This window comes from Astatotilapia calliptera, chromosome 7, assembly GCF_900246225.1.
Source record: "Astatotilapia calliptera chromosome 7, fAstCal1.2, whole genome shotgun sequence".
Classification (NCBI taxonomy): domain Eukaryota; kingdom Metazoa; phylum Chordata; class Actinopteri; order Cichliformes; family Cichlidae; genus Astatotilapia; species Astatotilapia calliptera.
This window is the reverse complement of record NC_039308.1, coordinates 63,591,863-63,619,192: the sequence shown is the minus strand read 5'-3', so window position 1 is coordinate 63,619,192 and position 27,330 is coordinate 63,591,863. Positions and strand designations below refer to the sequence as shown.

The 27,330-nt window shown below is 41.9% G+C and overlaps 1 protein-coding gene across 2 annotated transcripts in view; it reads right to left on the bottom strand.

Annotated features, from left to right (window-relative positions):
- Positions 1-17,371, bottom strand: part of mob2a (MOB kinase activator 2a) — a 57,333-nt gene extending 39,962 nt beyond the window's left edge. Inside the window, exon 1 of one of the 2 annotated variants that reach the window (XM_026176524.1) lies at positions 16,667-17,371. In XM_026176524.1, the coding sequence (XP_026032309.1) occupies positions 16,667-16,683 (17 nt within the window). In that variant the 5' untranslated portion in view covers positions 16,684-17,371. The other variant, XM_026176520.1, reaches the window with a different exon arrangement.
- Between the last annotated feature and the right edge of the window lie 9,959 nt (positions 17,372-27,330).

Here is a 27,330-nt window from a genome sequence, read left to right as displayed (position 1 = left end):
CGGGCAGCTAGTGCAAAGATGTTGTTTAAAGACACAAATTCCACTTGTGATAATCGTCACGTTCATGAATTGTATGTATTATTTTCTGGTCTTTCTTGTTTATTAGCACTCAGGCATGAAATGCAGCTGCACAGACGGAACTGACAGTGACAAGTTGACTAAGACGAGGAGACAGAAAGATGGAAAGAAAGGCACGTGCGGTTAGAGACGCCGCTCACGTTTCTGCGTTATGATAAACGCAAAGGAGCGACAGATGCCCAGCCGGGGCCCACGTGAGGGAAGCAGCTCTTCCTGTGTTTGTGCATCTCGCTGTTTGCTTTCCCTTTTGCACAACAAGTGACGAGATTTCCTGCAAGCTCCTGTTCCAGACTCCCAGCACAGGCAGAGAGGCAGAACAATGAGGAGGAAGAGAGAGCCGGGCAGTGCAGGAGATAATGGAGGAACACACACACGCACAGGTCATGTGCAAACACAGGCAAAGATTGAGGTGTACATGAGGACACACACCCTGAATCAAACAAGCACACATGCAGGCAGTGTGGATAACTACAATGAGGCCAAATACAACATGAAAAAGGAGAAGCAAAGGGACCAAAAAAAGAAAGAAAACAACACAGGGAAATTGCAACATAAAGGCCCAGAACCTTATCAAAATCAAGACTGCAGATTTAATTTCATTCAGTCAGCACTAACATTTCCTTCTGAAGCACGGTCTAGTTTAGTCAGTGCAGTAGCTTCCACGTCATCAAGGTTACTCGGTGAGGTGAAATCCCCAGCGGTTGTGAGAAATGTCCCATCTGTGCATACAGTACATGGCCCTGAGCGACACATGAACTCACCAGAGCGCACCAAACCCCTGACCTACACTTCATCTACAAGAAGAAACGGATGTGGGGAATGCGTCTTACTCTTTTATTCCCCACACAAAAAACAAATGTTCAACCTGACACACTGACACCAAGGTTAAGACGAGAAACAGCTTACAGAGCGGATGTCCAGCACACAAGTGCTGCGACGCATATAGCCTCTTCCAGAGCCATAGATAGCGCTTTTCTATTTCTATCTGCTGCTTCTGTCAAATCCCAGCATTTTAAGTAGTCGGGAAGCTCTCAGTGTGCATTGAATGCGCTGCTGATGAACAGGAGCAATCATTTTGTGTTAGTTTAGACCTCAGAGGTCAAAATACTTTAATTTTTCGCATTTTTCTCGCTCCCTGAAGCAAATAAACCCTTACAGCCTGCACCATGGAAACAAACAATTTGTGTCCATTACGCCTGTGCCTTTACATGATGAAAAATAAAAATAAAACAAAGGTTCCACCTCGTGATACCAATGATATAGCGATGCCATGTGTTTACATTCCCAAGCGAGCACAACAATGACACAAGCCCAGACATGTCTAAGAGTGAGCAGCAGCAGGTCAGCCTTGAATAATGATTCTATACCTGGAAAAAAGCAAGCTACTTCAACAGCACACAAGTGTTAACACTAACTGTGACTCAATCTAGCATCGCTGGGGTGCTCGTTAGTTGCGCTCCGTATGACAGGAAGAGCAAATGGTGGATGGAAGCCAGTGATGTGGTTACAAGCTGCTAAAGCAGAGTTTTAAGACTGTATCCCCCACTCCTCGCGTTTCTGCAGCTTATGATTGCAACTTGCCAAATATGGTAACTTGTGGCTTCAAAGAAATAACAAAGATAGCCAAATTGCTAATACTGAGGCCCTAAAATGTCCAAAATCAGTGACATGTTTAAGAATTATTATCTTCAAATCCTTTATTACCTCATATTTCTATTACAGCTGGGTACAAAATAATTCATTATACAGTAGGGCTGCTCAATTAATCGAATTTTAATCACGATTACGATCTGGGCTTTCAACGATCATTGCAAATGACTGAGCCGATTATTAGCCCCTCCCTCATGCTTTACTCTCGCGCTGCTCCGTGTGGCAATTCGAGCGCACTTCTCTGCATCTCGAATGTGTCACAACAATTAAGAGGACCCGAGGGAAGCTCGGAAAGCTAAGCAGAAGTTATTTCGAGAGGAGAGTGACTGCCGTTGGTTGAAAAGAGAGGTAAAAAAAACTTCAGTGGTGTGGAAACATTATGGGTTCGCGGAGTCAGAACTGGGCTCAATTAGACATAGTGTGTAAACTTTGCTATGGTGTCATAGCTGCACCACAGAGCAACACTGCAAAGTTCACTAAACATAGATGTTTACATTTTTCATTTATTTTTTATATTGCAAACATTTGCACTGTTATCAGTATTTGCACACTATTTTATATTATTTTTTAAAGTCATTATCCAATACATTGTTATTGTTAACCCTTTAAATCCCTGTAGAACCGGAACCGCGTAAGCTAGCGCAATAATTAGTTTTGCATATGAAACCAGAGGAGTTGTACTTACATCTTATGCCATCAGCTTGTCCTCGGTCACGGTTTCCTTCCACATAAAGCTTTGCAAAAATTGCATAAAAAGCGCTTGCAGGAACAAAAACATAATATTCCAGAAACAGCTTTGCCGATCAGATCAGCTGTTCGTAACACTTCCCACAATGAAAACGATGGAAACGCAAACTATCGCATGTCCGCCATTTCCTGTCTGAAACCGGAAGTAATGTCATTTTCGCGGAAAATGTAGTTCTTTACTTGTAGGCCTTAAAAGCCTATACTGGTCATGTTTGACTTTTCTGAATAGTTTCTGTGATGCTTAGAACTCGAATTGCACTGCTGGAAATAGTTTATTTTGATGCACCTGCTGTTTTCTTTGCAAATTTGCATCATAGGATTGTTTTTTGTTTTTCCTGCAGTATATAAAAATTGCTGTATCTCCAAAATAAAACTATGAAGACGCTCAAAATAAATTTCCTATGGTGGGAAACTATTTTTTGCAACTTTTTTGTATTTAAAGTTTTGAGGGATAAACCTCTTAAATTTCTCCAAGTAGAAATATATATGTAAAAAAACAAAAACGATTTTCAATTTTTTTGTAGTTTATTGCACTTTTTTGTAATTAATGTAATTACTATGGACTTAATGCATACATATTATTAAAATATGGGCTATAACAGTTGTATTGATGTATAGCAACTTGAAATGCTCCCAAAAATGGCACTACAGCATGTAAAAAAATATATATATATAAGCTCTGGCGGACTTGGTTCTATGGTAGGTCTTAAAGGGTTAAATAAATATCGTCAAATAATCGAGATCTCAATTTCAGTGAAAATAATTGTGATTATCATTTTTGCCATAATCGAGCAGCCCTATTATACAGTGCTATCACAACGGGTTGTTTTTGTCAGTACTTCTCAATATCTGTAACTGAAAGACAGAAAAAAATAGCCTAAAAAAGGCATAATGCAGAAATGATGCATTTAGTTCCTTCAACCTCCTGTCAGAATGTGTCGTTTCATTACTATTCAATTTCAATAATGAACTCAATAGCACTCTGATTTACTTTGCCCCCCACTGCTTCCTAGTGCTAATTAGTTAATTTATTAATAAATGTCTGGTTTTGTAAATAACATGTGGTGTAAATTTTCCATGGTGCAAGCCATTTACCACCTCCCCCACTGCTGCGTCAAACGTATTTTACCAGCATTTTAAACACAAGAAGTTTTAACATGTGATAGATATACCATTGATTTATATGTGACCAAGCCTGCATGCAAGAAAAGCAGCACTGTCACTGTCACTGGTTGCATAATGATTTAAAAATGCAGAGAACGTCATTAATCACTTCTCAAACAGGCAGCTACTGGTATTGGTGCTTTACAAAGACATGGCATACTCATGGGGAGGAAGTGTGGCTGAAGAAGATAAAGAGTAGCGCAGAAGGAATGAGGGAGAATAAAGAGTATACAAAAGAGAGGAGTTCGGGAGTCACTGGCTCGCGTCACAGATCTCCCTCCATCACTCTTTATGTAGGCTAATCTCTTCCATCTCACCTCCCTGAGCCGACTGGCTCACTTAGCCTCTTTTAACCAGCTAACGGATGGTAATAAATCAGCAGCACACTCCTCTCACCTCTAATCTCTCGTAGCCTGCTCTGCTCCGCACACTCCCCCTGATATATGACTCAGTCCACCTCGACTCCTAGTGCGAGGCAGTTACTGATGGAAGTAGGGGTTAGACAGCAACCAGAAAATCAGAAAGTGTGGATGACGGATGAGACCAGAAGCAAGAAGAAGAAAGAACAGACTCACATCTCCTGTTTTTCTGCTTTACTTATTTTGAACTTTAAGCCTTTTGTTCAATATTTTCTCGTCTAGACCTTTGTCACATATTAGGGAATAGTATTTTAAGAGTTTCACATCTGTGGCAAAATATTTTTGGAAGTTTGTAAAATTTGCATTTAATCAAACTATGCAATTAAAAATAACTTTTTATAGGCAGGGAAAAAGGTTACGTTGTAGCCTCCCATATTGGAAGTTTTAAAATGTTAAATCTGGTGTCGACAGATGAAGTCGGAGCATGGCTTCCTGGATTAAACTGTGGCAAAGTGAGCTGCTCCTGAACCCCCTGTGCCTCATAATACCCTGTATTCACAGCCAGTCTTCTGCACAGCAAACTTGTAACCTAGCTCCCTGTGCTAACAAGCTGTTGGCTCAGTGTTGTCATTTATCACCCAGCTCAGAGACCACCTGGGATTAGAAAGGCTTTAAGAAAGGTCATGTTTAACAGGTCAACCGTTAACAAACACTAGAGAAGATGAAGATTAGTGTTGTGACACGGTATGCAAGACCACGGGCATGACTATGTTATAATGAAGTGCAATGTTGTGTGTGTGCAAAGAGCATGGACAGAGCACGTTCCCCAGTGTGGTTCTCTGCAAACACTCAGATGATCAGACTTATCCGTGTTTACACTAAACACCGCCTCAAGGGTCAAATACTTTGTTGTGTGCCTTGTGTTTCTTGTATTTTGTCCAGCTTTGAGCTTTTCAGCCCTGCTCCTGGGAGGCCGTGTCAGCAGCTTCCACAGAGTGACCCCAACCCTGCAGCGGAAATTGGACGACCCCGAACACCAGCTCCCTCTCCGTTATCTCCCTTTGCCTTCATTCCAAGTCAAACTCTTCCCTCAAAAACATCTCCCTCCTCCTCCACATCCTTTTTTAGATTCAAGCTAACAAGTTCACAGCCTCACACACTCATGTTTGGCACCCTGTCCACAACACAATTAGGTTTGTAGATGCAGGCATGTCGATTGTCCTACAGGAAAAAGAAGGGAATCCTGTGGAGATACACATTATAAACCAGTTTAATGAAATCTGGAAATCTAAACTGCTGCTACTGATATTTTCCATACTGATAGGTGGGGAAGGATGATACTGGTTGTGGGTGGATGTTTTGCATGTACTACCCTGTGTCATCCCACATCAGAGCATGAGTCTTCTCCCCTCCCTCCATCTCTGTCAGTGTGACATTTGATTTCTGACTCACAAGTTAAAGATATGTACAGGCCATATGGGCAGATCAAAGCTGTCAGTTACACATAGCAAATATATGGCTGCTGGTGTTGGCCTGTCACAGTCTCCCTCTAATCTTACACACTGTCTCTCCACTGTTAATTTCTCACCCCAACTGCTTCAATGTGTGCTGTATGAATGTTAATGCACAGACATGCACACATATAAAAAGAGCAAAAAGCTCTGACTGAAGTTTTGTTTCTTCACTGATGCCAGCAACTAAAACTTTGCCAACTAACCTGAAAAAATAAATTAAAACAAATCTTTGTAGTCACAGTTTCTATTACAGGTCACATGCAGTAAAGTCCATTTTTCATCTAGACAATTGTATCATTTCATTTCCTGGTACTTGAACTGTTGAAAAATTGTCCAGTGTTTACTGATAAGTTACATTTCCTTTACTCGTTTATTAAAATGTGACACTTTTATGATCTGAGCGAGCCACCAAGCGGGACAGACAAATGGAACAAGGCGCCAAACTGTTTCCAGTTAACATCTAACTGAGTTTAAAGAAATCAGTTCTGGGAAAAGTCCAAGACACCAATTACAAATTAAGCCTTTGCACACCATTTGGTTGAGAGGCACATGACATCATCTTTTAATTCCTGTCCAAACTACCAAACAGGAAGTTTTTTTTGTTTTTTTGTAAAGACAAAGGGAAAAAAACAAGAAAAGTTAAGATTAGCTTTCTCACTTCCTTCTCCATTTAGGGCAGCTTTATATTCACATCTGCCATGTTCCTATGAGATCTCACATTAGTATCAACACATGACTTCCCTTTCTGTTTTTGTGATTTATTGTCCCACCACAAATGGTAAATAGTAAATGTAACCCATGTAATCCCACTTAAGGTTGGTATCCGTGGCACTGGAAACATCCACATCCTTCCTGTGCCAGGCACCAATGTGCACATACACAAGAACACACATCCGCATTCACCTTTACAGCCAGTGGGAGTGGACGGGCCACTGATTAAAGGGGGATAAAAAACAAATAGTGGGATGCTGAGGAAAGACGAAAGTGTTGGAGAAAAAACATGTGGCAGCAGAGGAGTACAGCCTTGAGATGATTCCCTGAGGCGGGCATGTGTGCTTTGGAGAAAGAGGGAGAGAGAGAGAGAGAGCGCGAGTGAGTGTGTTTACTCGGCTTACCCTGCCTGATGCAACACGGAGATCTCTAATCCAATTATAGTTCAAACCAGCCTAGCGGTCTAGCTTCAGCCACCAAGGACAAACCTAGCTAGCTTACATCAACGCCAGTAGCCCACCGGCTCTGTACAGATTTAGCAGCTAACTGCTCAGCTGAAACCTCGCCCGAGGGTGCCGACCACATAAAAAATAAATAAAAATCAGCCAGAATTAAATCCTTCCTCCTCCAAGACAAATGAAACCTGATTAGCTGAATGAGACTCTAGAGTTCTGCTGCAGAAACACTCAAATCTTGGTCTTCACAGTTTTGGGAATCAAAGCAGGAGGTTAAGGATCCACAGGAGAAATACTATGCATTTGGACTCCTCAGTCCTTCTGGTGCATTTTTCCCCATTTCTGACCTGCACAGAGTTCCAAACTGCATTTCTCCTTCTGTCATTTGCAGCCTGGCCCCTGCTGTTAAATCTCCTTCTTCGTCCTCTATTTAAGAGCTCTGCTGTTTCTAATCTACCTCCCTGCCCCACGTTGCCGCTTCCCATTTATCTGAATATCTCAACCTATTGCCTAGGCGTCTCTATCGCATTCCTCCTTCCCTCACTTTACAAAAAAAAAAAAGTCTCATGCTGTTCTCCTCCTTATCATCTACCTCTGTCTTCCTTTTCCTCTGGTGTATTTAATTCATATTTCCTTAGGTAGCACATCTCAACTCTTATTAGCCAGATCTTGGAAATTATATTGTTAATCTTTTTGGTTTCTTATCTAGCTATTCAACTTCTGGAAAGACTCAGCCGGTTTTGTTTCAGATGATAACTATGTATGTCAGGTTTCCTGTGCCATATCTAACAGAGCATTCTGCAAGACTACATTCCTCAGTTTGGCCATGACCTCAGGAAACACTTTACTCGTGACTTTATGGCTTCAGTTGGTAGATTCAAGTCTTACCGAATAAAACAAAGCCAATTCTGGTCCCCACTGCAATCAAAAATACCAATAAACCAGGGAATGCTACAAGACAGACCTGCTCTAAAGCATACTATTCTATGAGTATACAACAGCCTTTGGTTTCTCAGACAGATATAACCCTCGTTAGAGGCGCCCGCTTTCAAAAAGACAAGGCAGTCATGGCCAAAACACTCATCTCAAAGATTCACAAGTCACTAGGTGACATTGCAGTGGGGCTACATCCATCTCGTATATATAGTTTATGGCATTGAACAAGTGGACATGTATCAGTAGCTCAAGTTCTCTGAGGCTTATTAATAGATTCAGAACTTCTCTGTGACTCAGTAGTGTAATGAGACTTGTACGCTCACACAGAAAATGTGCGTGCCTATTGAAATTGTGGCACTTTAATTAGTTTATGAACAAAACGGTCATATGATTAATCTCTGACATTCTAATTTAGAAAAACAGAATTATATTTAACCCAATAAACAGAAAAGAAACATATAGAGAGAAAGAATATATCTTCTTAAATAAGAAAGATGTCATTAAATGCATCTTATAGCCAAACTTGCAGCAGAACTGTTCTTTGCGGCATTCAGTGTGGGTGGATAGCAACAACAACAACAACTACTAAAAATCTGCTGCAGGATGTTCAACTTATCTTAGATGATCTTAAGACAGTTGTAGCCAACAGCGGCCCATGACTGCGATGCTCTCTGACAGAACAGTAGCTGCTCCGAGGCCTGTGGCAGGCAGTTCAGCTACAAGAAGAGCGAGTCAAGTTTGGGATCTGCATACTGAAGTCAGCTCTGTAATTAAGCATGTGAGAGGAAAATGTCCTGATGTGACCAATACCAAGAGGTGGAAGGGGTGAGAGTGAGAGAGCAGCTGATCAGCTATGATGGTTCCTGCCTGCTGCCAGTGTTTTTCCTCGTCTCCCTCTCTCCATTTGTTGGCAGCGCCAGTGGTGTGTGCTGGGCAGAGCTGCCCAGAGCGTTATGAAAGAGTAAACACAGTCGCAGCGTGGTGCCACTCCCCTGCCAAGTGAAACAGAGGCAAAACACACACATACATGCACACAAACACACACACAACCATGCCAGAAGCTGAACAGTGCAGCCCAGCTGAGAACATCTCCACATTCAAAGCAGCAACAAATTCATTTTACAGACTGTAAACACATCGAAACATATGGCCTCTTAAACCAGTGTAATATGCTGGTTAAATGTTACCAACCAGTGTAGTTGACACTGTGAAACACAGTCTGTTCAAGCTTTTGAACAGGTCAGAACCCATGTGAGTGGGTGGAGAAGCTTCACATGCGCATCCAGCTCCAGGTACTCAGAGCTGGGTTTCATTTGCAGCCTCTCAATCTATCGCAGTATTTAGTTGCAGTGCACTCAGAGCATGCACTGCCCTGAGGCTTTTGAAAGCTCATCTTCACTCAAATATATTGGCAAAAAGGGGAGAAGAAAAACAAAGCCTACCACACTTAGCAAGAGTTTCCATCTCAAGTGCTCGTGAAAGTGCTTAATACAACCATGCATGCATTTGGATTCTTCATTATCCACTTCATCCACTTATGCATATTCAGTGAAAGGCAAACTGCAGAGTCATCCTGGTATCAGATTCATTCATTCACTTTCAATAGTGCCTTTATATCACCCTGAATGATGCACACTGATATCCTGGAACACTAAGATACAGAAACCTCATTTAAGATTTAATTGGACACCAACTGGTTTAGGATGGTTCTCAAAAATGATCGCCCACAATTTTAACCAATGTGAAAATGATCATCTTATAAGTGCAGAACACCTGCATCTCTACGACCACTGTTAATCCTGCATGCTCTAGGTGTCAGCTTTCTGTGAAACTTGATGTCATTGACAACTCTGAACTATAACAGCTCGACTCTGATGGTGTGTCTGAGGAATAGGAGGGACCTGGCACCGCTGTCGCAAAATAATGGTACAGCCTTGAAGAAGGGAGCCGATATCAGAGGCAAGATGAGGACTTGTTTGTTTTGACTCTGCCCCTCCAGCTCTGCTTTGCCCTTACACTGTTTTCCTTTCTCTTTCCCCACACGAGGCAAGCCCACAAAAAAAAGCAACAAAAAAAAATAAAGCATGATAGCGCTTGTACAACATTACTCAGCATCTAGGCGTTCCTCCTACCCCTCCACTAGCTTTTACTAGTTTAAAACATTTCTCAAAAACATTACCAAGGCTGCGTTGCTCTATGTGGCTGCACAGTCCAGCTCAGGCAGCAGTCAAGCACGAAAACGTCTCTGCATGTCAGTGTCCAGAGAGCAAGCGCGAGTAAGGGGGGGAGGGAGGGAGTAGAAGACAGAGTGTGTTAAAGGGTTGAAAGTGACTACAGAGTCCTTTGTGGGGAGTAAACAAACCTCAGAAACGGAGGCACATCATGGTAGAATAACCTCAAGCCTGACGTTGAACCCCGGGAATGGGCCCTCGCGTCACTAAAGCAGCGCAGAATTAATGTGAGGCGCATAAAACAATTATTGGAAAACTAGAAATTAGTACTGATTAATATTAAATATTGATATAATAATCTGATGCAATTCACAGGCAATCTGGTGCTTGGGAAACAAAGTTCCCACCCTGAGTAAGCAGCTTGTTTAATCACCTTTAATAGCGATATCTTGAAGCAATCACTTTTTTGTATGTCGTTATTAACGCTCTCATATTGCTCACTGAAGCTCCAATAACATTTCAATCATTGCAATGCCTTGATTCTTTTCGTTTCAGCCATTCTACAGTAGATCTGCAGCTGTGCTTGGGGTCCTCATCGTATTTCATGACCTAGCTTTAGCTGGTGGACTTTATAGTTCGGTATATAGAGGAACTCAGTCTTGCAAAACAAGCCCATACCATCACCTCTCCACCACCATGCTTGACAGTTGCTTTGAGGCATTTGTGCTGATATGTTGAGTTTAGTTTTTGCCTAATATGAGCATTATGGCCAGACATCTCCACTTTGTTCTAATCTGTCCAAAAGACACTGTTCCTGAATCTTGTGGTTGTGGTTCAGGTCCAGCTTGCATATGCATGACTTGCCAGGATGCTCTTTTTAGAGAGGCCACCCTTCTAAAATAAAAGCTATACTAGTTCAGTCCTTATAATTTAACATTTAACCTGGTAACTGAGGCCTGTCAAGTCTCACAGGTATGTCACTTGAGATTTTTCTCTGAACATCGCTTGGTCTGACCTTGGGGTAAAAGATGGTCACATTCACTGAGAGAATTTGATTAGCAGTACCTCTTAGTTCGGGAAGGCAGTAAGAGAGTACTTGGCTTTTTCCAGATTTGTGTGAAAACTATTTTTCACATGACTGTTACTGGCATTTTAACATTTGTGTTTTCAGTTATTTTTTTTTTGCTTTTACATATAAACACTTGGAAAGTTAGACTCCTAAAGACCGGGACATTCAGATCTCCTGTGCAAGCTCTAGGACAGATTAGTTCTAAACTGACCAAATTACCAGAAACTCAGAAACATTTCTTATTAAACCATAAACATACAGTCACAGGATGTTGGTTTTCAACTGACATTAACCATGGTGTCATTTGTGCTCCATGTTAGGAGCTGCGGAGAAACTACGTGTCAGGATACAGGATTTACAACAAACACGGGCGTAATGTATTAAACACTAAAGCAGATTTAGCTACGTTACGTGGTCTTAAAAACCTTGGCTTGGGTTGCCGTGGGTGTGCAGTAGTAAAGCAACTTCAGTGCCAGACACGTTACATTGATTCTTAATAGAGCAAGGCTCTTACATGCTGTCTGCAGAGAGCCAACAGAAGCTCTTGTTTGATTTATGTATCGCACAGTAAACAGCTTCACAGACAGACGTTAAGAACTTCTGGGAACTGACGCTTACCTCTCTCAGGTTAGACCTAGTAAGCAAACGGTGTACAAAAGGAACAGCACACATGATTCAAAACCTGACACTAGACAGCAAAGACTCAATACTAGGAACTCAGTGACAGGGTTGTTAGTTTCCACCCTTAAAAGCAGGTGACTGCATTAAGATGATGTCTGCTCATCTGTCGCAGTCTATTATCAGAACTGCATCTGTGGTGCAAGCAGCGGAAGCAGCCACCTGGGCTGAGAACGTGCGCATGTGTTTTTACATGTGTATGCCTGCACCGCGGCAGAGATGGAAATAAGGCGGTGAGGTTACTTGAGGACAGGGTTGAAGTGCACAAAATCCCCATTGGGAAGATACACACAGAGCAAGTGGAAAGCGTAAAAAGGGATATTAGTCAAACATGCAGGCTAAGAATGAAAGTACTGACACCGTACCAAGATATTCTACCACAAGGTTTTGTAAGCGTCGGTTCGTGACCACATGAACAGGTCAGGTGATACGCACACAGAGTTAAGAGATTTAACACTGAACATGTTGCATGTTTTCTAAAATACACACATTTTTTTTTGTTCTTAACGGTGTATTTGCAGACAAACTAGAAACGTTTTAAAACATAGGAGTCTGCTGTATAAGAACTAACACATGGCGACTGGTTTATTCTACATGTTTGAACTTCCGTTATATTGTAACTGACGCTCAAATTAAGACATGACTTCATTTAAACTGATGAAATCTTGCAGCCGATTTAGCTACAATAGTTTTATGCAAACCATCCCCCCGCCCAAGAAACTAATATTTGATAAAGAAAACTAAAGTTTCATACCTATATATACACAAACACAATATACAGGAAAATAAAATTAAAATAAATATTTTTTATTTATTTTTTTAAGTCCCTCCTGGATATACAGTCATCCAAATTACTGCTACTCTATTAATATAATCCAACACTGCAACAGAAACGTATTCCCGGCCACTAAAATGATTAGGCTTAGAAACTGACACATGTGCCCACCTCTTCAATCCCCCCACTCACTACTTTTAAACCTAAAAAGCAGCATGGACTCATGAGAAACTGTGCATTCAGGCCATAGGTGAAAAAATTATTAAGAAATTGCATTATCACACTAAAAAAAAAAAAACAACAACAAAAAAAGAAAAACCTACTAAGAGACACAGAAAGACACCTCTTATTTTGGAAATGACCCACAGTGGCAAGCGAGCTTTACAAATAGACAGACGTTTACCACTGCTGACAACGTCCAACCTATAAGTAGTTCATGTGAATTCCCCTTCTCGATCTACCATCATCTGACAGTGTCACTCTCTTTTTACATTTTAAACAGTTTTAAAAAGATAGTAACTAAACCATTTCAATCTGACTCAAGTCACACCTGAAGTTTGACATTTTTCAGTACAATGCCACAAGAAGCACCATAACACCTTATTCTGATGATAGGAAGGTAAATAGCTTAATCGTGTTAGAGCTTAACATCTTCCTACAAGAAATGTGGCTAAAAACATCACAGAGGGTGAAGTCATAACAGAAATCAGGAACTGTACAGGAAGCTTGTTCAGACTTTGCCGAAACCGTTTTAGACGTCAGTTTGACTTTATGGTCATTTTGGCTGTTAGGCAGCATTCACACAGATTCAGCCTTCAGTGCTCCTGCTTCTCACGAGTGCTGATCTGTTGTTTTGCTCATGTTTGAAGTTTAGACAAGTTTGACTTTGTAATGCCAGCAAAGGCGTCAGCCAATCAAGTCGCATTTATTCAAATCCTCCAGACTGCGTCATAAAAATATCCTTAGAGTGCGAGGTGGGTGCGGTGCGGTATCAAAATTTAGGAAAAGTCAGACTGAAGCTTGGCTGCCATGCCTTGTGATCATTGGTTATTGTTGCTATGATGACTGTGCCAGCAAAGCATCTGTGTGAATCCTGCCTTAGTGCTGTTATATTTATACTGCATCGCACGTTATACACTAAATAGCAGAAAGACATTACTTTATATAATCAATTTTCTCGTTCAAATACTTTTATATGAACCTGACGAAATTTGAGATCTATAAAATAAAAAGACACAAAAAGCCAGAACCTATCACATGACTTGCATTACTCCCATAGTGCTGGATATTGATACACTACCCATATACCTAGCCAAAGGTGATACGGTGCCTTTTTAAGTGTACAAGTCTGACTCTTGCTCAGATCGGGCAGCCTGAAGCAGTGCTCCACTTAGACGCTGTACTTTCCATTCGCTCGCTCTTCGTTCAGCATTACCAAGCCATCACTCAAAAGCAAGGGGATTAAACATCTGTCAAAGCCTACCCATTTCACCCAGCAGCAAAAGACACATTTAGGCGTCGCACATCTCTCCAGTGATTTAACATCCTGTCTGACTCTGAATAGGGACAGATGAGGTCATTCAGCTCTGAAATAATGCGCTCCGTCTAAAATATCACAGTACACAGATAGAGTGCAGCTAGTTAACAAACAGATTTAGGCTAAAAAGTGGTACGTGTATGTATCACCATACCAAGAGGTGGTAGCCTCAGCTAAAACCAGTGGTTGGTTCTTGTGAGTATGTCTCCCACCATAATATGTTGTTGTCTCTAGATCTCCTCCTTTATTCACCATTACAACCACTCACAGGCTTCTCATCTGTCTCCATTTGATTCCCTGCAGAGCTTCATCTTTCCTATGAACTACACTCTCCCTTCCCCCACCTTATAATTTCTTTTAACTATCCCACAATCAACCATTTTATCAAAAGCAACCTTATCACCTTCCACCCTCCCCATTATCTGGTTAATTAACGAAAAAAAAAAAGAAAAAAAAAAAGGAGGTATCACTTATTCCTTTATCTCTTTTGATCATCCTGTTTTTTCCTCCTCTCTCCAAATCAGCCACTCTTTTTCACTAGATCTTCTTCTTCCATCATCCTTATGCTCACACTCTCAATTCATTCTTCCATTGGTCTTGGCAGGGGTGTCCTTCACCCCAGGTTTGTATTCAGAGTGATTACACGCTTGGTTAATTCATGGACTCCATACTGTTGATGACGCACACTGGACACGTTCCTGCTGGCCTCCAATGCATTTAGATCACAAACGCTCAACTTAACTGCATATTTGCACTCTATCCAAAGAGCTCCTTTAACATGCAGGTAAACACATACTCTCAACATGACCAAATGCCATCACTGGATATTAGGCATGACCTTCTATCACAAAGCCAATCTGCTTTGTTGTTGTTTTTTAATACACAAAAATGTATTAAATAGAACCAACTACAACTTTTCTCAGCTGGAGAACACGGACTACACCAAATACATTCAGTAACATCCACAGACAGGCAGAGGTCTTTTCTTTTATATGTAGGCCTTTACTTTCCTCATTTCTTCTAAAACCAAGCTACATCAGATCGCTGTGCAAAATAGTTCAGGTCTGAAAGCACCGTCTGGGAAAAAAATGATTATTTCATGGCTTTGGGGGGAAAAAGGGAAGAGAAATTAAGGACCTATAAAAAAAAGAATTATAACAGAGAGCTGATGTTATTTAAGACAAGTTACTGCAAGAACCAGTTAGTGAAACCAGGAAAACCAGTGTCATAGGGAGGGGAAAAACACAAGTTAAACAATGACTACAAGAAACCCGTGTCTACCAAAGCAGTCAAATGCTCTTTATGCAAAGCAGACCATGCATGGAAAACCTGCATAAAATATCAAACAGGCCACTCAGGAGCAAATGTGTTATTTACCAATACTGCCTGATGTCTAACAAGCAACCCGGTTTTCTTTGTTGTTTTTTTAAGTTACTGGAAAGCGTGCCTGGGCACAATTGATAAAGCCTGAGATTATGACTTATGAGCAGACTGTCTTGGACAACAAGTTAACTGTCTTTACAGAGCTAACAGTCAGCCTACATCGAGCTCAGGGAGCAGACTTGCAGCATTGTTATCTACCAGAAAAAACTGAGCAGACATGTAGAAACTCCCCTAAGAACGGGCCTCCACCCTTCCTCATCCCTGATGTGCTTTTAAAGTGCTGCAGCAAGCCAACAATGATAAACTGTAAGCAAAAGCAATAACCTGATCAATGTTTAAGTCCGAGCCATTTGTGTATATGATGACACCGAGTTTTTATTTCACATTTCAGGTTTGGATTTCAACTTGCAAACGCACCTTGGAGTGCAACGTCTCTGACGCCCTACTTTGATTGGAGACAAACGAGACCAGACAATCCAGTGTCTTAAGAGTTTGCATAGCAAATCCGAAGTCTACAACAATGCTCTGGGCTGTCAGGGTTTGGAAAGTTACTCCGTCGCTTCCACTGATTTCAAATGTTAAGCCCGAGCACACCGATCGTGGCTTTGAACTTTGGTTGTATAGCAGGTATCGTCACCGAGGCTGATAAATGCAGTCCCTATCACGAGCTTTCACTCAAAACTCATGACTTGTGCAGCCTCGAGCTAAAAATAACGCAGCTTACACAGCATCACCAACCTCTGTCAGGTGTCAACCGCTACACCAAGGCAGAAAATTGCGCGCTTCACTTCGCTGACAAAAACATACACGCTGTGCTTCAAGATGTGCACGGTGCACACACATTCTCCATCGGTGAGCTTTCTCTCTGACACCAGAACCTCTGCTGTGCCTCAAAGGTTGCACATTAGATAAGTTAGCACGACTGCTAGCAGCGGTTCCCCTCCGTCAAAGCGACCAGCGCACCTTGCGCTGGGAAATAAGGGAAACCGCTCATAGCCGCGTTAGCAGCGCTGACAAGCCGCTAACCTAAAGTCCATCACCTCAGCGATGAGGTCACCGTCCAGTAAACTGCCATGTATAGCAATATTATCACGACCTACTCCGGGAGCTGCCATCCTTGGCTAGTAATCTGCGGCCCGAAGAGATGCCGAAAAATACCACCTGGCCCTGGGTAACGCTATCATGAGGCCGGTTAACCGTTGCCAGCTTTGCTAGCCTCGTCGGAGCGAAGCTAAGCTAAGCAACACGCCAACCGTTTACACACAGATTAAAGCGAGAATTTAACACTGTTGAACACGACAGTGCACCTGCATAACGCCGACTCCAGTGGTATCAGCTGCAGAGAAGTGAATTTGCAGGCAGCATCAGAAAGACTGCGCAGCTGACCTGTCATATAAGAGAGGATGCTATAGCTATGCAAGTTAGCTGTCTGTACTCACCCCATTAACCAATCCATGGTGCTGTTTGTGGCTAGCTTAGCTAATGTTAGCTGGCAGGGGATAAATCCACCAGGAGCTGGAGGCAACCCCCTAGTTTATCCAGCCACCACCCTCGCTACACTAGCTGACTGGCCCCCCGAGTCCTGTTGCTCTTTCCCCACGGGGCCCGCGTCTCTCCCAGTCGATGGATCCCGGCCGGTCAAACGCAAACGCCGCTTGAACTTCAAGCGATTGTTCTTGTTTTGATCCCCCAGTTAGCTCGGATCATGAAGCGGCAGGAACACAGTCGGATCAGTCTGTTAGCTGGTAGCGGGACTGAAGCATTGAGTGACTTTGAGCACGAAGGCGAGGAGAGCGGCAGTTCGAGTCTGTCTTGCGTCGCGGTGTGTTCAGTGTTCAGTAGCGCTGCGTTAGACTTGCCCACGGGGATGTCGCTGGTCAGACCGGTAACCTCTGTCATGAAGCCTTGTATGGCCACTGCGCTGCCAGCCTGAACCTTCACTGGAGCTGCTGCTTTCTGAACGAGGTCTAAATCGGAGTCCGGAAGTAAACACAGACCCGACCCACTCTGTCTCTTGTGCGTAAAATGCGTGTGAGCGCAGATGCAATGGGATATGTAGTTGAAGAATTAAAAATAATGGGGGTAAAACCGGTAGGTTTGGCGTGATCACGCTACGAAGACAAATCCAACACCAAACACGTTCACGCGCTAATAGAACGATTACCTATGGCAAGCCGTTAGAGCCATAATTACCGTCCAGTGGATGCGGAGCTTAGCGGGCTTGGGCGTTATAACACAAAGTCAAGACACTTGCCATCTTATTCTAGGTTAGTGACTCCCAGTTGGATGATTCATGTCAAGTCAGCGTGGGCCTTCTGCTCAACCATTTCCGATTTTGTTTTTTCATTTATTCAACTGTAATTCTGGATTGAGCAAAGATGACAAGCCAAACGATTAAAAACAACATTACAGAACAAAATTGTGGACTTTCCAGATGGTACTCTAATTATAAGTGAGAAAATAATTAAGTTAAATATATGCACCTCTTTAAAGGGAAAATTGCTATACTTACCTACAAAAAATATAATTAGATCAAAATTAAGTTCTCAGTTATTGTGAGACAACCATTTGTAAATACCTTCAAAAGTATTTGTTACACAAAATACATTTAAATAGCTCTATATAAATATAACTATGCATCAAATTTCACGACAACTATTATGTATATCCAAACTTTGGAACATAGAATTTTTGGTCAAGCAGGTTTAAGATGAAATGACCCAGCTTGGAAATGAAGATCCTTTGTCATGAAACTGGATTACCAAGCATGCAGCTGCCAGCAGGTCAACAAAAGTAGGTTGGGTATTATTACAACCAATAATGCTATTCGTTGGTGTTATCATACCTGAATGCTTAAACCTAGGTTTAGGTGCTTTTTTCTTTTACAAGAATCAGTCTTATCATTTATCTGTGGTCAGATATTTATCCAGCATTAGATAACTCAGAAAAGTCTATGGGGAAATATTTCTGTCCGTACTGTTTTATTGTTATAACACACATAAGAAGAGCTCTTCTTATAAATGCTGCTGGAGGCCATACATCTCAATAGGAATACATGCTAACCTTTCACTGTGAACCTGTCCAGCCAGGCAGCTACAGTAATGAGCAGTGTATCACTGGCTATGGTCTTAGCTATAAAGCTCTGTTAGCTCTCTGAAACAGATTGTCCTCCCACAGGAGAAACTGTGTTTTATGTCTATAGTGATATTTCAGTTGTTAGCACTCTAAAGACCCGAAGTCTAAAAAAAAAAAATCATAGATGAATAATAACTCCTGTTCTCTGTTTTTAAATTATTTGGAAAACTCATTTTATTTATTTTTATTCCAGTTTCAAAGAATTGGGTCAAATATATTTAATTAGAATAACAGTAATTGTTATTTACCGAGCAGTTTTGTTTTGCACAGTTGTAGTTTATTGCCATTTTAAACCTGCTTGTCTTATAACACGATATATATTTCATTATAGTTCACCATGCACCAGACTTTCCCCTTCACTAGCTTTTCCTTAGTCAGTTTGTTCTCATTCTTTCCCCACCATTTTCCTCTTAAAGAAAAGCATCGATCAGACAGATGCATTTTGGAGAGAAAAAAAATAGATCAATATGTAGTTTGCTCTGTAAAAAGGACTGCCGCCCTACTGCTTCCTATCTCAGACATCATTAGAGCAAGACGTATAGCCATCATCAGCCCTTAACTCCCCCCTCCTCATCCTCCTCCTCCGTCTGTATCAGCCTCCCTTTGCTTCCTATTCCTTCCTTTCCTCTGTCATGCTCCACTATGCATCCTCGGGCGTCTATAAATAACAGTATCAAACAGGCGACAGAGAGGGCATTCAGAACAGGAGCCCTGTTAACAGCAGGCAGATCCACACGATTGGTTCGTTGACGCTCCAGCGTCCAGCTGGCCACCAATCGATTCAGTGTGGGGCGGGGTTTCTGAATTGATTGACAAAAAGCTGAAAACTCGTGTAATTCCATTGAAGGCCACGCGAGGGAGGTGTGGGATGCTTGTTGATGCTACAGTTTGGAATCAGCTGATCCAGGGTTTGGGATTGTTAGCAACACAAAGCACAAGCACGACACAGAGAGGAAGTCTCTTTTAAACATGCACCAGACTTGCCTTTTCAAAGCTTAATTTCTAGAGATACACAATACTTCTGTCACGCTGGACAATTCCTTATAAACGCTTCCAAAACTCTGGATTATCCTATGAATTTTCCAAAATATTGTGTCATTGTTTGCAGAATAAGACACAAAATCCAGGTTGCCTTCAGTTAACTGGGGAGAAAGTACTGGGATCTCATGCTAATTATTATAAACTGAACAAATGATATCATGCGTGCACTTTTATAGGGAAATTCATAGGGAAATGCTTATGTAGTCAAAATATCTGTTCTAAATGTTTGGTGTATCTGGTTCACATCCAGCCTGTTTTAATTAATTAATTAAAGTTCACTGGGGCTCTCCTAAGTTCTTCCCAGGAGTGGCTCTCACACTCAGGGGGCTCTGGATGTCTGGGGCCTGGATCTCCTTCATGTCTGCTTCATGACCTGGGGGACGGGGCTATGGCTCCCCACACGCCCCCCAGCAGATCATTACATGGAGAAACCTTTTGAATACAAGCGCGCTTATCCACCCAGGTGTGCACACAGGTGTACACACACACAGGTGCTCACAGACACAAACTTCACCTTTCTTGGCTGCTACCTCAAAGCACATTGTGCGCTGTCGGTCTTGCGTGCTGCCCAACAACATTCAATATTTAGTATTTACTGTTATTTACACTTAGCTAGATTATTGCGATGGTGTTGTGTTTATTATGTTGCTCTCTTTCTTGCTTGTTTTCTCTTCTTTTTTTCTCAGCAGGTGATCCAGCTGATTTTTTTCTTCCCCTCCCCTCTTTTTATTCCTCCGCTTTCTTTCTTTCTTTCTTTCTTTCTTTCTTTCTTTCTTTCTTTCTTTCTTTCTTTCTTTCTTTCTTTCTTTCTTTCTTTCTTTCTTTCTTTCTTTCTTTCTTTCTTTCTTTCTTTCTTTCTTTCTTTCTTTCTTTCAGCCTCCTTCCCCAGTCATGTCTGTCCCATCTGTAACTACTGAAAATAAAATAAATAAATAATAATAACAAAGGTCAACCAATTGGACCAATATGGCAAGGCTGTGATGATCCACTTGGTAAAGTAAATCTGTTGGGCATCTTTCTTTGCCTTCAGATAATAATTCTGATGGCTAAAGAACAAAACGGGACAGGCACCAAAAAAAAAAAAAGATTAATACTTAATCTGTGCAATGCAGCAGAAGAGACATTTGATTTTTTTAAAGTCACATTTTAAGCTATATTTTTGCCAAAAACAGTTTTTTGAACTGGGGAAACATTTGCAGATATTCTTTACAGTATGCCCCATCCTCTTCTTCTTCAGTTCATTAAAAAAAAAAACACACCCACACATATAAAGAGTGTTTTCTAGAGGGAACTGTAAAATACCTTAGCTTTTGGCCATCAGGCTTTGCTTATTGAGCAGCACTTACCTGGAATATCAACAACTCTCAAATCATTTTCTAAATCCAAAACACTGGTTACTGAATAATCAAACATGTCATAATCTCAAGTTGTGTAAACTAGTGTTTTGGCTACTTGTGTACCCTTTTGTATTGGTGTGCATGTGACTTTGTGTCCCAGCCACGGGACTTGGGCACCTTGCACGCACCTTGAGTCGACCATAAACTCCTCTGTATGGCAAAGTGAGGCCATTCATCTGAGAGATAAAGCATGTTTCAAATGGGGTCATGCAACAGGACAACAATCCCAAGCACAGCAGCAAATTCACAACAGAATGACTGACAAAGAAAAGAATCAAGATGCTGCAATGCCCAGCTGATGTCCAGACCTAAGACTGACTGAAATGCTGTGGAACTTAAGAGAGCTACGCACAAACAAATGCCCACAAATGTCAGTGAACTGAAGCAACATTGTAAAGCAGAATGGGCCCAACTTCCTCCATAAAGATATGAGAGACTGATAAAGTCATAAAGAAAACAATTACTCTAAGTTATTACTGCTAAAGGTGATTCTATAAGCTGCTGTGTCATTGAGGAAACACAGTGAAAAACATGTCGTTTTCACATGACTCCATGAATGCGCTATTTATTAGTCATATGCAAATGCCAGCCTGCCAGCAACATGCTCCTGAAAGTTAGCCTGTACTGCTAAATCTTGCACAGTTACATGATTTAACCAAGAGTTAATGTTAACTAATGTGCACCGTCTCCTTTAATGCAAAATGAACAGAAACATAAACCGTGTTTAAAACACACTGCCATTGTAAAATTCACGACAATACTTCAGCATACCACTGTGAATGAACCTCAGTCTGCAGTGACCTCAGGTGTTCAGTGAACCATGTTTACCTCTTTCAAGGGTATGACCTGCAGCTTGACTTCAGAGACACAGCCAGAGATGTGCTCTGTGGGAAAATGAGCTGGGCTCTGGTCAGGTGCTCGTCTGAGTTAGCCAAGGTCATTTCCTGAAATGCATCCACTCGTCGATACAGAGTCAGCCAGGGGGTCGATATGTTCCCATTGCACAGCACCCCCGCCAGTACGGTGGATGAAAGAGATCTGCACCCGTACCTAGTGCGTCATCCCTAATCTTAGACATACAGTCAGCAAATGCAATAAAAACAGCAGCAATTCAACGTAATACAATCCAAGATCAATCCTACTTTAAACACAATCTTTGCTGAGTTTGTTATGGTCAGTTTTAAAATAAACCTGTGATCTTGTTTGTGGTTTATTATAACTTGCATATTAAATACAGGTAGTAGATTATATATTACACCTTGCAATGTATTACAAAACACCTAGTTACATACAAAAAGGAAGCACAGGTTTAACTATTAACTATTAGGGTGACCCAAGTACTTCTGATCATGAAAAAGATCTGTTGTGGTGGCTGCATTGTGCTGTTGCCTTCCTTTCAAGTTGTACACCTGCTGTAGCTCCATACATTTGTATCCCGATCGCTGCATGTTGTAATGATCACACAGTCCTGACTCTTCAAAACATGGCCATTTTTACTGGCAGACTTAAACAACCGGGCTTGGACTTGGGCCTTTCTTTTTCAAAAACTTTAAAGCCTTTTTTGGATCAAAAATAAGATTATTGTGAAAGCTCGCACACACAAGCACACATACCTATAGATCAGCTCAGCGCTGCAGGGTGAGTGAAGCTGCGCCATGACTGATATGATTTATTCATAGCTGGCAGCAGTAACTCAAAAAGCCATTAGGAGGCATTAAAACGGAGACACCTCACATTACTCTTGCATGAATAATAAATGCTTAATAGATGCAATGAGGTGTATGCAGATCAGTGTTTTAGCTTCATTAGAACACTATTTTGCCTACTAAGGAACTAAAAGTATGTTTTGATCAGAGGTGCTTGATTGCAAAAAGACAGTTGATTCATTCTTGAATCTTAAAGAAACTCAAATGAGACCTGCAAGTTAAACTCAGTTTGTTTTGGAATCTTTTTAAATCAGACTTATGTAACCTCAGGATAATTTGTTTGCGAACCTTTAATAGTAGAACTGCAGAAATATTTATGTTGAAATAGGTAAACATCCCCTTAGTTGGATACAGTGTGCATGCAAGTGTGTGTGTGGTTGTGTTAGACATGTTTACTGTTAGCAGGCTGATCTCATATCACCGATGGATTAATTTTCAGTTTCTCAATAATGATCACATAACATAAGGTGATGATAATGGCTGTTTGCATGACTGGGTTTCAAAACGTCGGCACCGCCAAGTCTGTCTGCCTGTGTGTCTTTTCAGTCAGTATATGATGTGTGTGTGTGTGTTTGTTGTAGTGCTTGTGTCATTGCTGGCTCCACACTGACGGCTGATGTCTTAGTGCGTGAGTCAGTCTTAGCCACATTACTCATGTCTGCAGACCTACCTGGCTCCAGTGTGCCGATGCTTTAAAGATGGACAAGAGGTGGAGGGGGTGGAGAAGCAGAAGGTGGATGTGACTCTCTCAGACTAAATTCATGCTGTTGTGATTCTAAAAGAGGACAGCAGTTAAATCAGGAGACTGTTTGACCCAAGACTCTGAAACCAATTTGGGATTTTCAAAAAGAAAAAGCTGCACTTGCTGCACAGTTTTGCCTCCGGTACGTTAAACCCAGAGCGACTCGTCTTCGGAGCAGTCAAATCATGCTGTTTTAATGCAGTAAATTTTCCGTGACCACAGTGATGCAGCCCCCCTTCCCCCTTTCTGTTTCTAGCAAATCAGACATGAAGTCATTTTCAGCCAGAAGCAAGTCAACAGAAATAACTTGCATGTGGCTCTGAGGTCATGGGCAGAGAGAGGAGAAATGATAACAGAGCAGCAGCCACAAATACTAAGTGTCAGCAGCAAGCAGTCCACAGAGTGAGAGATTCCGTCTTTGTCTTGGCAACATACAAGTCATGGTGTCTCTGTGATTGTTAAAGCTGTCCTCCCCAAGCAACGGGTCTAATTATGTGCATCAGTGTTTACAGTCAAAATTTTGGGATTTTTGCTCTAAATTCCAAAGCTGTAATCAACAGAAAAGACTCACTACATGTGAAGTATTGTCATCACTGTGTTGTTTACTCTTAACCTAGCTCTAAAAAGTAGGTACATTTTTTTCTCTCAATAAAATAATGTAGTCAGAATGTAAATATTATTTACAAAACCAATAAAATTGTTCAGCCGCAATACCAAAAAAATGTGTTTTCTACCCAACCAAGAAAAGTCACTAAGTTCAAATTGAAAGTATTTGAAAGCAGCTCCCTTTTATCCACACGGCTGACCATAAAAGAGGTCCCATTCATTGTTGTGTGAAAAGACAAAGGCCTGCATTTTAAATCTGATGTAAAAGTCAGCAAAGTGTATACATGTTGAAGCTCAGATTTACCGATTCAGTCAGGATTGCATGAATAACGACAAAAAGGCTTAGGTTCGGTTAAAAACAGTAACTAAAGACTGTTTTAACACAAGCTAAACACAATACCTGCAGGCCACTGTGGGTACAGTATAGTAGAGTTAGTAAAGGCTCAGTTAGGATACTGAACCGGTCTTGCATACTGTGGTCTGTGCTCTGTGAAACTATTTTTGTTTATTTTTGGCTCTCACAGGGATGATGCAGTGTCTGAACTAAGTGGAACCACATCCACCTGAAGCACTGTCTTCTTCTGTGGTGGTCCAGGATGTTGTTTTTGGAGGTGCGGATGCTGAGATATGGGATACACGCTGTGTGCTGCTGACTAGCCTGTGTGTGTATCTGTTTGTGTGTGTGTGTGTTGACATGCTGATGGGGTTTGGAGCAGGGCAGAGTGCTGATGGGGCTGATGTGGTGAAAGAGAGAGAGAGTTGCAGTTTGTTCTACTGAAAGACAGAGACAGATGTCAGCAGCACCAGCTGCTTCAGTCAGCACATTGAGCATACATACACATGCTCATTTACGGTGATGAAGAGTTGCTTTGCTCACACACGTGGTATGTATGGAGAGGAAATGAAGTTAGACTTTCCCTCTCTCATTCTCGTTTCATTTCAGAAAGCAGAAACTGTGGGAAACCTGAGGCCCAACGGGCTGATGTAGATTCAATCTGCTGCTGGCTTCACTAGTGGAACAAAAATATTGATCGCCTCTCACCTTCCTGTCAGGGGACAAAAGTGGAGCTGCTGAGGTTGACTAGCAGCCAGCAGTAGGTGGCAGCAGTCAGTTACACAACACCTGAATGAGTAATCAAGGCCGAGTGTCTGCTTTCTGCTGCTGCTGTGTGCGCATATATGCAAGCCCCTCATCACTCAACCACACTCCAGCTCCACTGTAGATGCAAATTATATTGAACCTGTCTCTGTAGCCTATGAAAATCACCCAGGTGGATGCATGATTGTTACCATGACCCATTTCTGTAAGCACTTTTACTCTTATTCATATCAAAAGCTCCAGACAGCGCAGTGTGTCCTCACAGCCTTTCTTTTTCCAGTGATTTGCCTGTCTAGACACCCCCTCTTGTCTTGCTGTAACACTGCAGGCTGTAATACACAGGTGGCCATGACAACACTAACTGCATTAGGCTGGATTACCTGAGGCCTGCTGAGCCTCTGAGCCAACCAGGGATTCCTCCTCACCACAGGCCTCACACACAGACGCACACAGCCTGTTGCTCAAGAAACTAATGATCTCCCTGTGTTCATTTATTTAGCTCATTTCACTGTGGTGAGTTGTAACTCATGTAGAAATGAAGGCCCGCTCATGACTGCCCTCAAGACTGCATGAGGGGAACAGCAGAAAGGGACGCTGGACACATATGTTTGTACCAAGGCTGCTGCTGGCCTGGCATAGACCAGAGGGGAACTACCACAGTCTGCCTGGCCTCCCAGTCCAAAGAGCTCCACTTTTCGCCTGCTTGCGTGAGAGATGGATAGGGATGAGAGAGAGGTTAGGGAGAGGGAGTCAGACAGAGAGAAATAGTAGGACGAGCAGGCTGCCAGACTACAGGGTTATATAAGGACAAGAGTTTTCCATGGGAAAAAAAGGGGGGCAAGAAATGCTGTTTGGAGTCAGCCATCCTAAGTGACGCGTGGAAAAGTGCGGAATGCTTTGCTGACGTAACTTTCGAGCAGGGAAAGAGCCTAATGAGTATGTGGCGGAGATTAAAGTGTGCAAAAGAAAAAGCACATAAAAAAGAAGGAGAGGAAGAGAAAGCGGGCATGTTCTGTGAAAATATGTGCGTGCGTGAGTCCACTTTGGATGCGAACGAGTGGAAAAGCGGAAAAAAGAGTGGCGTAGATTGCTGACGTAATGCTTCCAAACTGTTTCCATATAGAAGGCCTGGACCAGGCGCCAGGCAGCCCCTCAGCATACGTCTGGTACCCATCAGCCACTGTGAGAGGGAGGACACACACGCTATCATTCACCCACACATGCATGCTAACACATATGCAGCACATGTTAATGCACATATTGTTCACAGATGTAATGTTTAACTGTCACTACTATTTGCTGTCTGCATAAAACATGTAAAAACGTATCTATGCACACATAGAGGGACAAGGAGCAGACATTAATAAAAGCACGCACAAAACAAAGTAGATCCTTCCATATGACCCACAAGAGGTCTGTGGACATGACTGATGATGATGTAGATTTGCATTAAAGAGTTCAAACTGTGCTCTCTATCCCATCATCATAAAACCAAAGATGGAAAAAGTTGTGGTGAGTTGCGAGAGACTTCAGGAATCCATTTCTACTGTATTACTTCACACTAATATCCTACTTTGAGTGGTTATTTAAACAAAAACAAAAAAAGCACCACTGTTTGTGCTTTACACATAAACTTCCTATCCTGAGATGCTAACCAGAGTGCTCTGATTGTTCTTTGCTATGTGGTTTGACTTTGGTCACAGAGAGTATAAACGGTCCTGGGTTGTCATGTACTGTTTAAACATGATAATCCTGCATATTATGAAAAACACAATTTGACTCACAACTATTTATATAATTGTGATGTAGACTAAAATCACTGGTGCTTACTGTGCAGTCATTATGTCTCTGTCATGACCAGGAGCTTCTGTGTCACCACACAAATCAACACAACTTACAAAACCGGTTGGGTTTGCCCTCATATAAATATATGTGTGTGTGTGTGTGTGTGTGTGTGTGTGTGTGTGTGTGTGTGTGTGTGTGTGTGTGTGTAAAAACATCTCATGCATGCATAGAGATATCGGTCTAACATCCAAAGAATGCGTACACTCATCAGACACTTTATTGGGTACACCTATTCAACTGTTTGTTACCTCTAATATCTATGCTTTAAACTTGGTATGGTTGGTGCCAGGCGGCTGGTATACTTTAGTGGTATTTAACTACACAACAATAAGCTTTACAGAGAATGGTCAGAAAAGGAGAAAATATCCAGTGAGGAACAGTTCTCTCTCTCTCTGTGTCAGTCTCTGTGGCAACATTCGGATAGGAGGGTCAGGATTTGGTGTAAATATGAAAACACGGACCCACCCAGCTTTGTATCAACTGTTCAGGCTAGTAGTGGTGTTTGCTTGACCCGTTGACTAGTTTGGGCTCC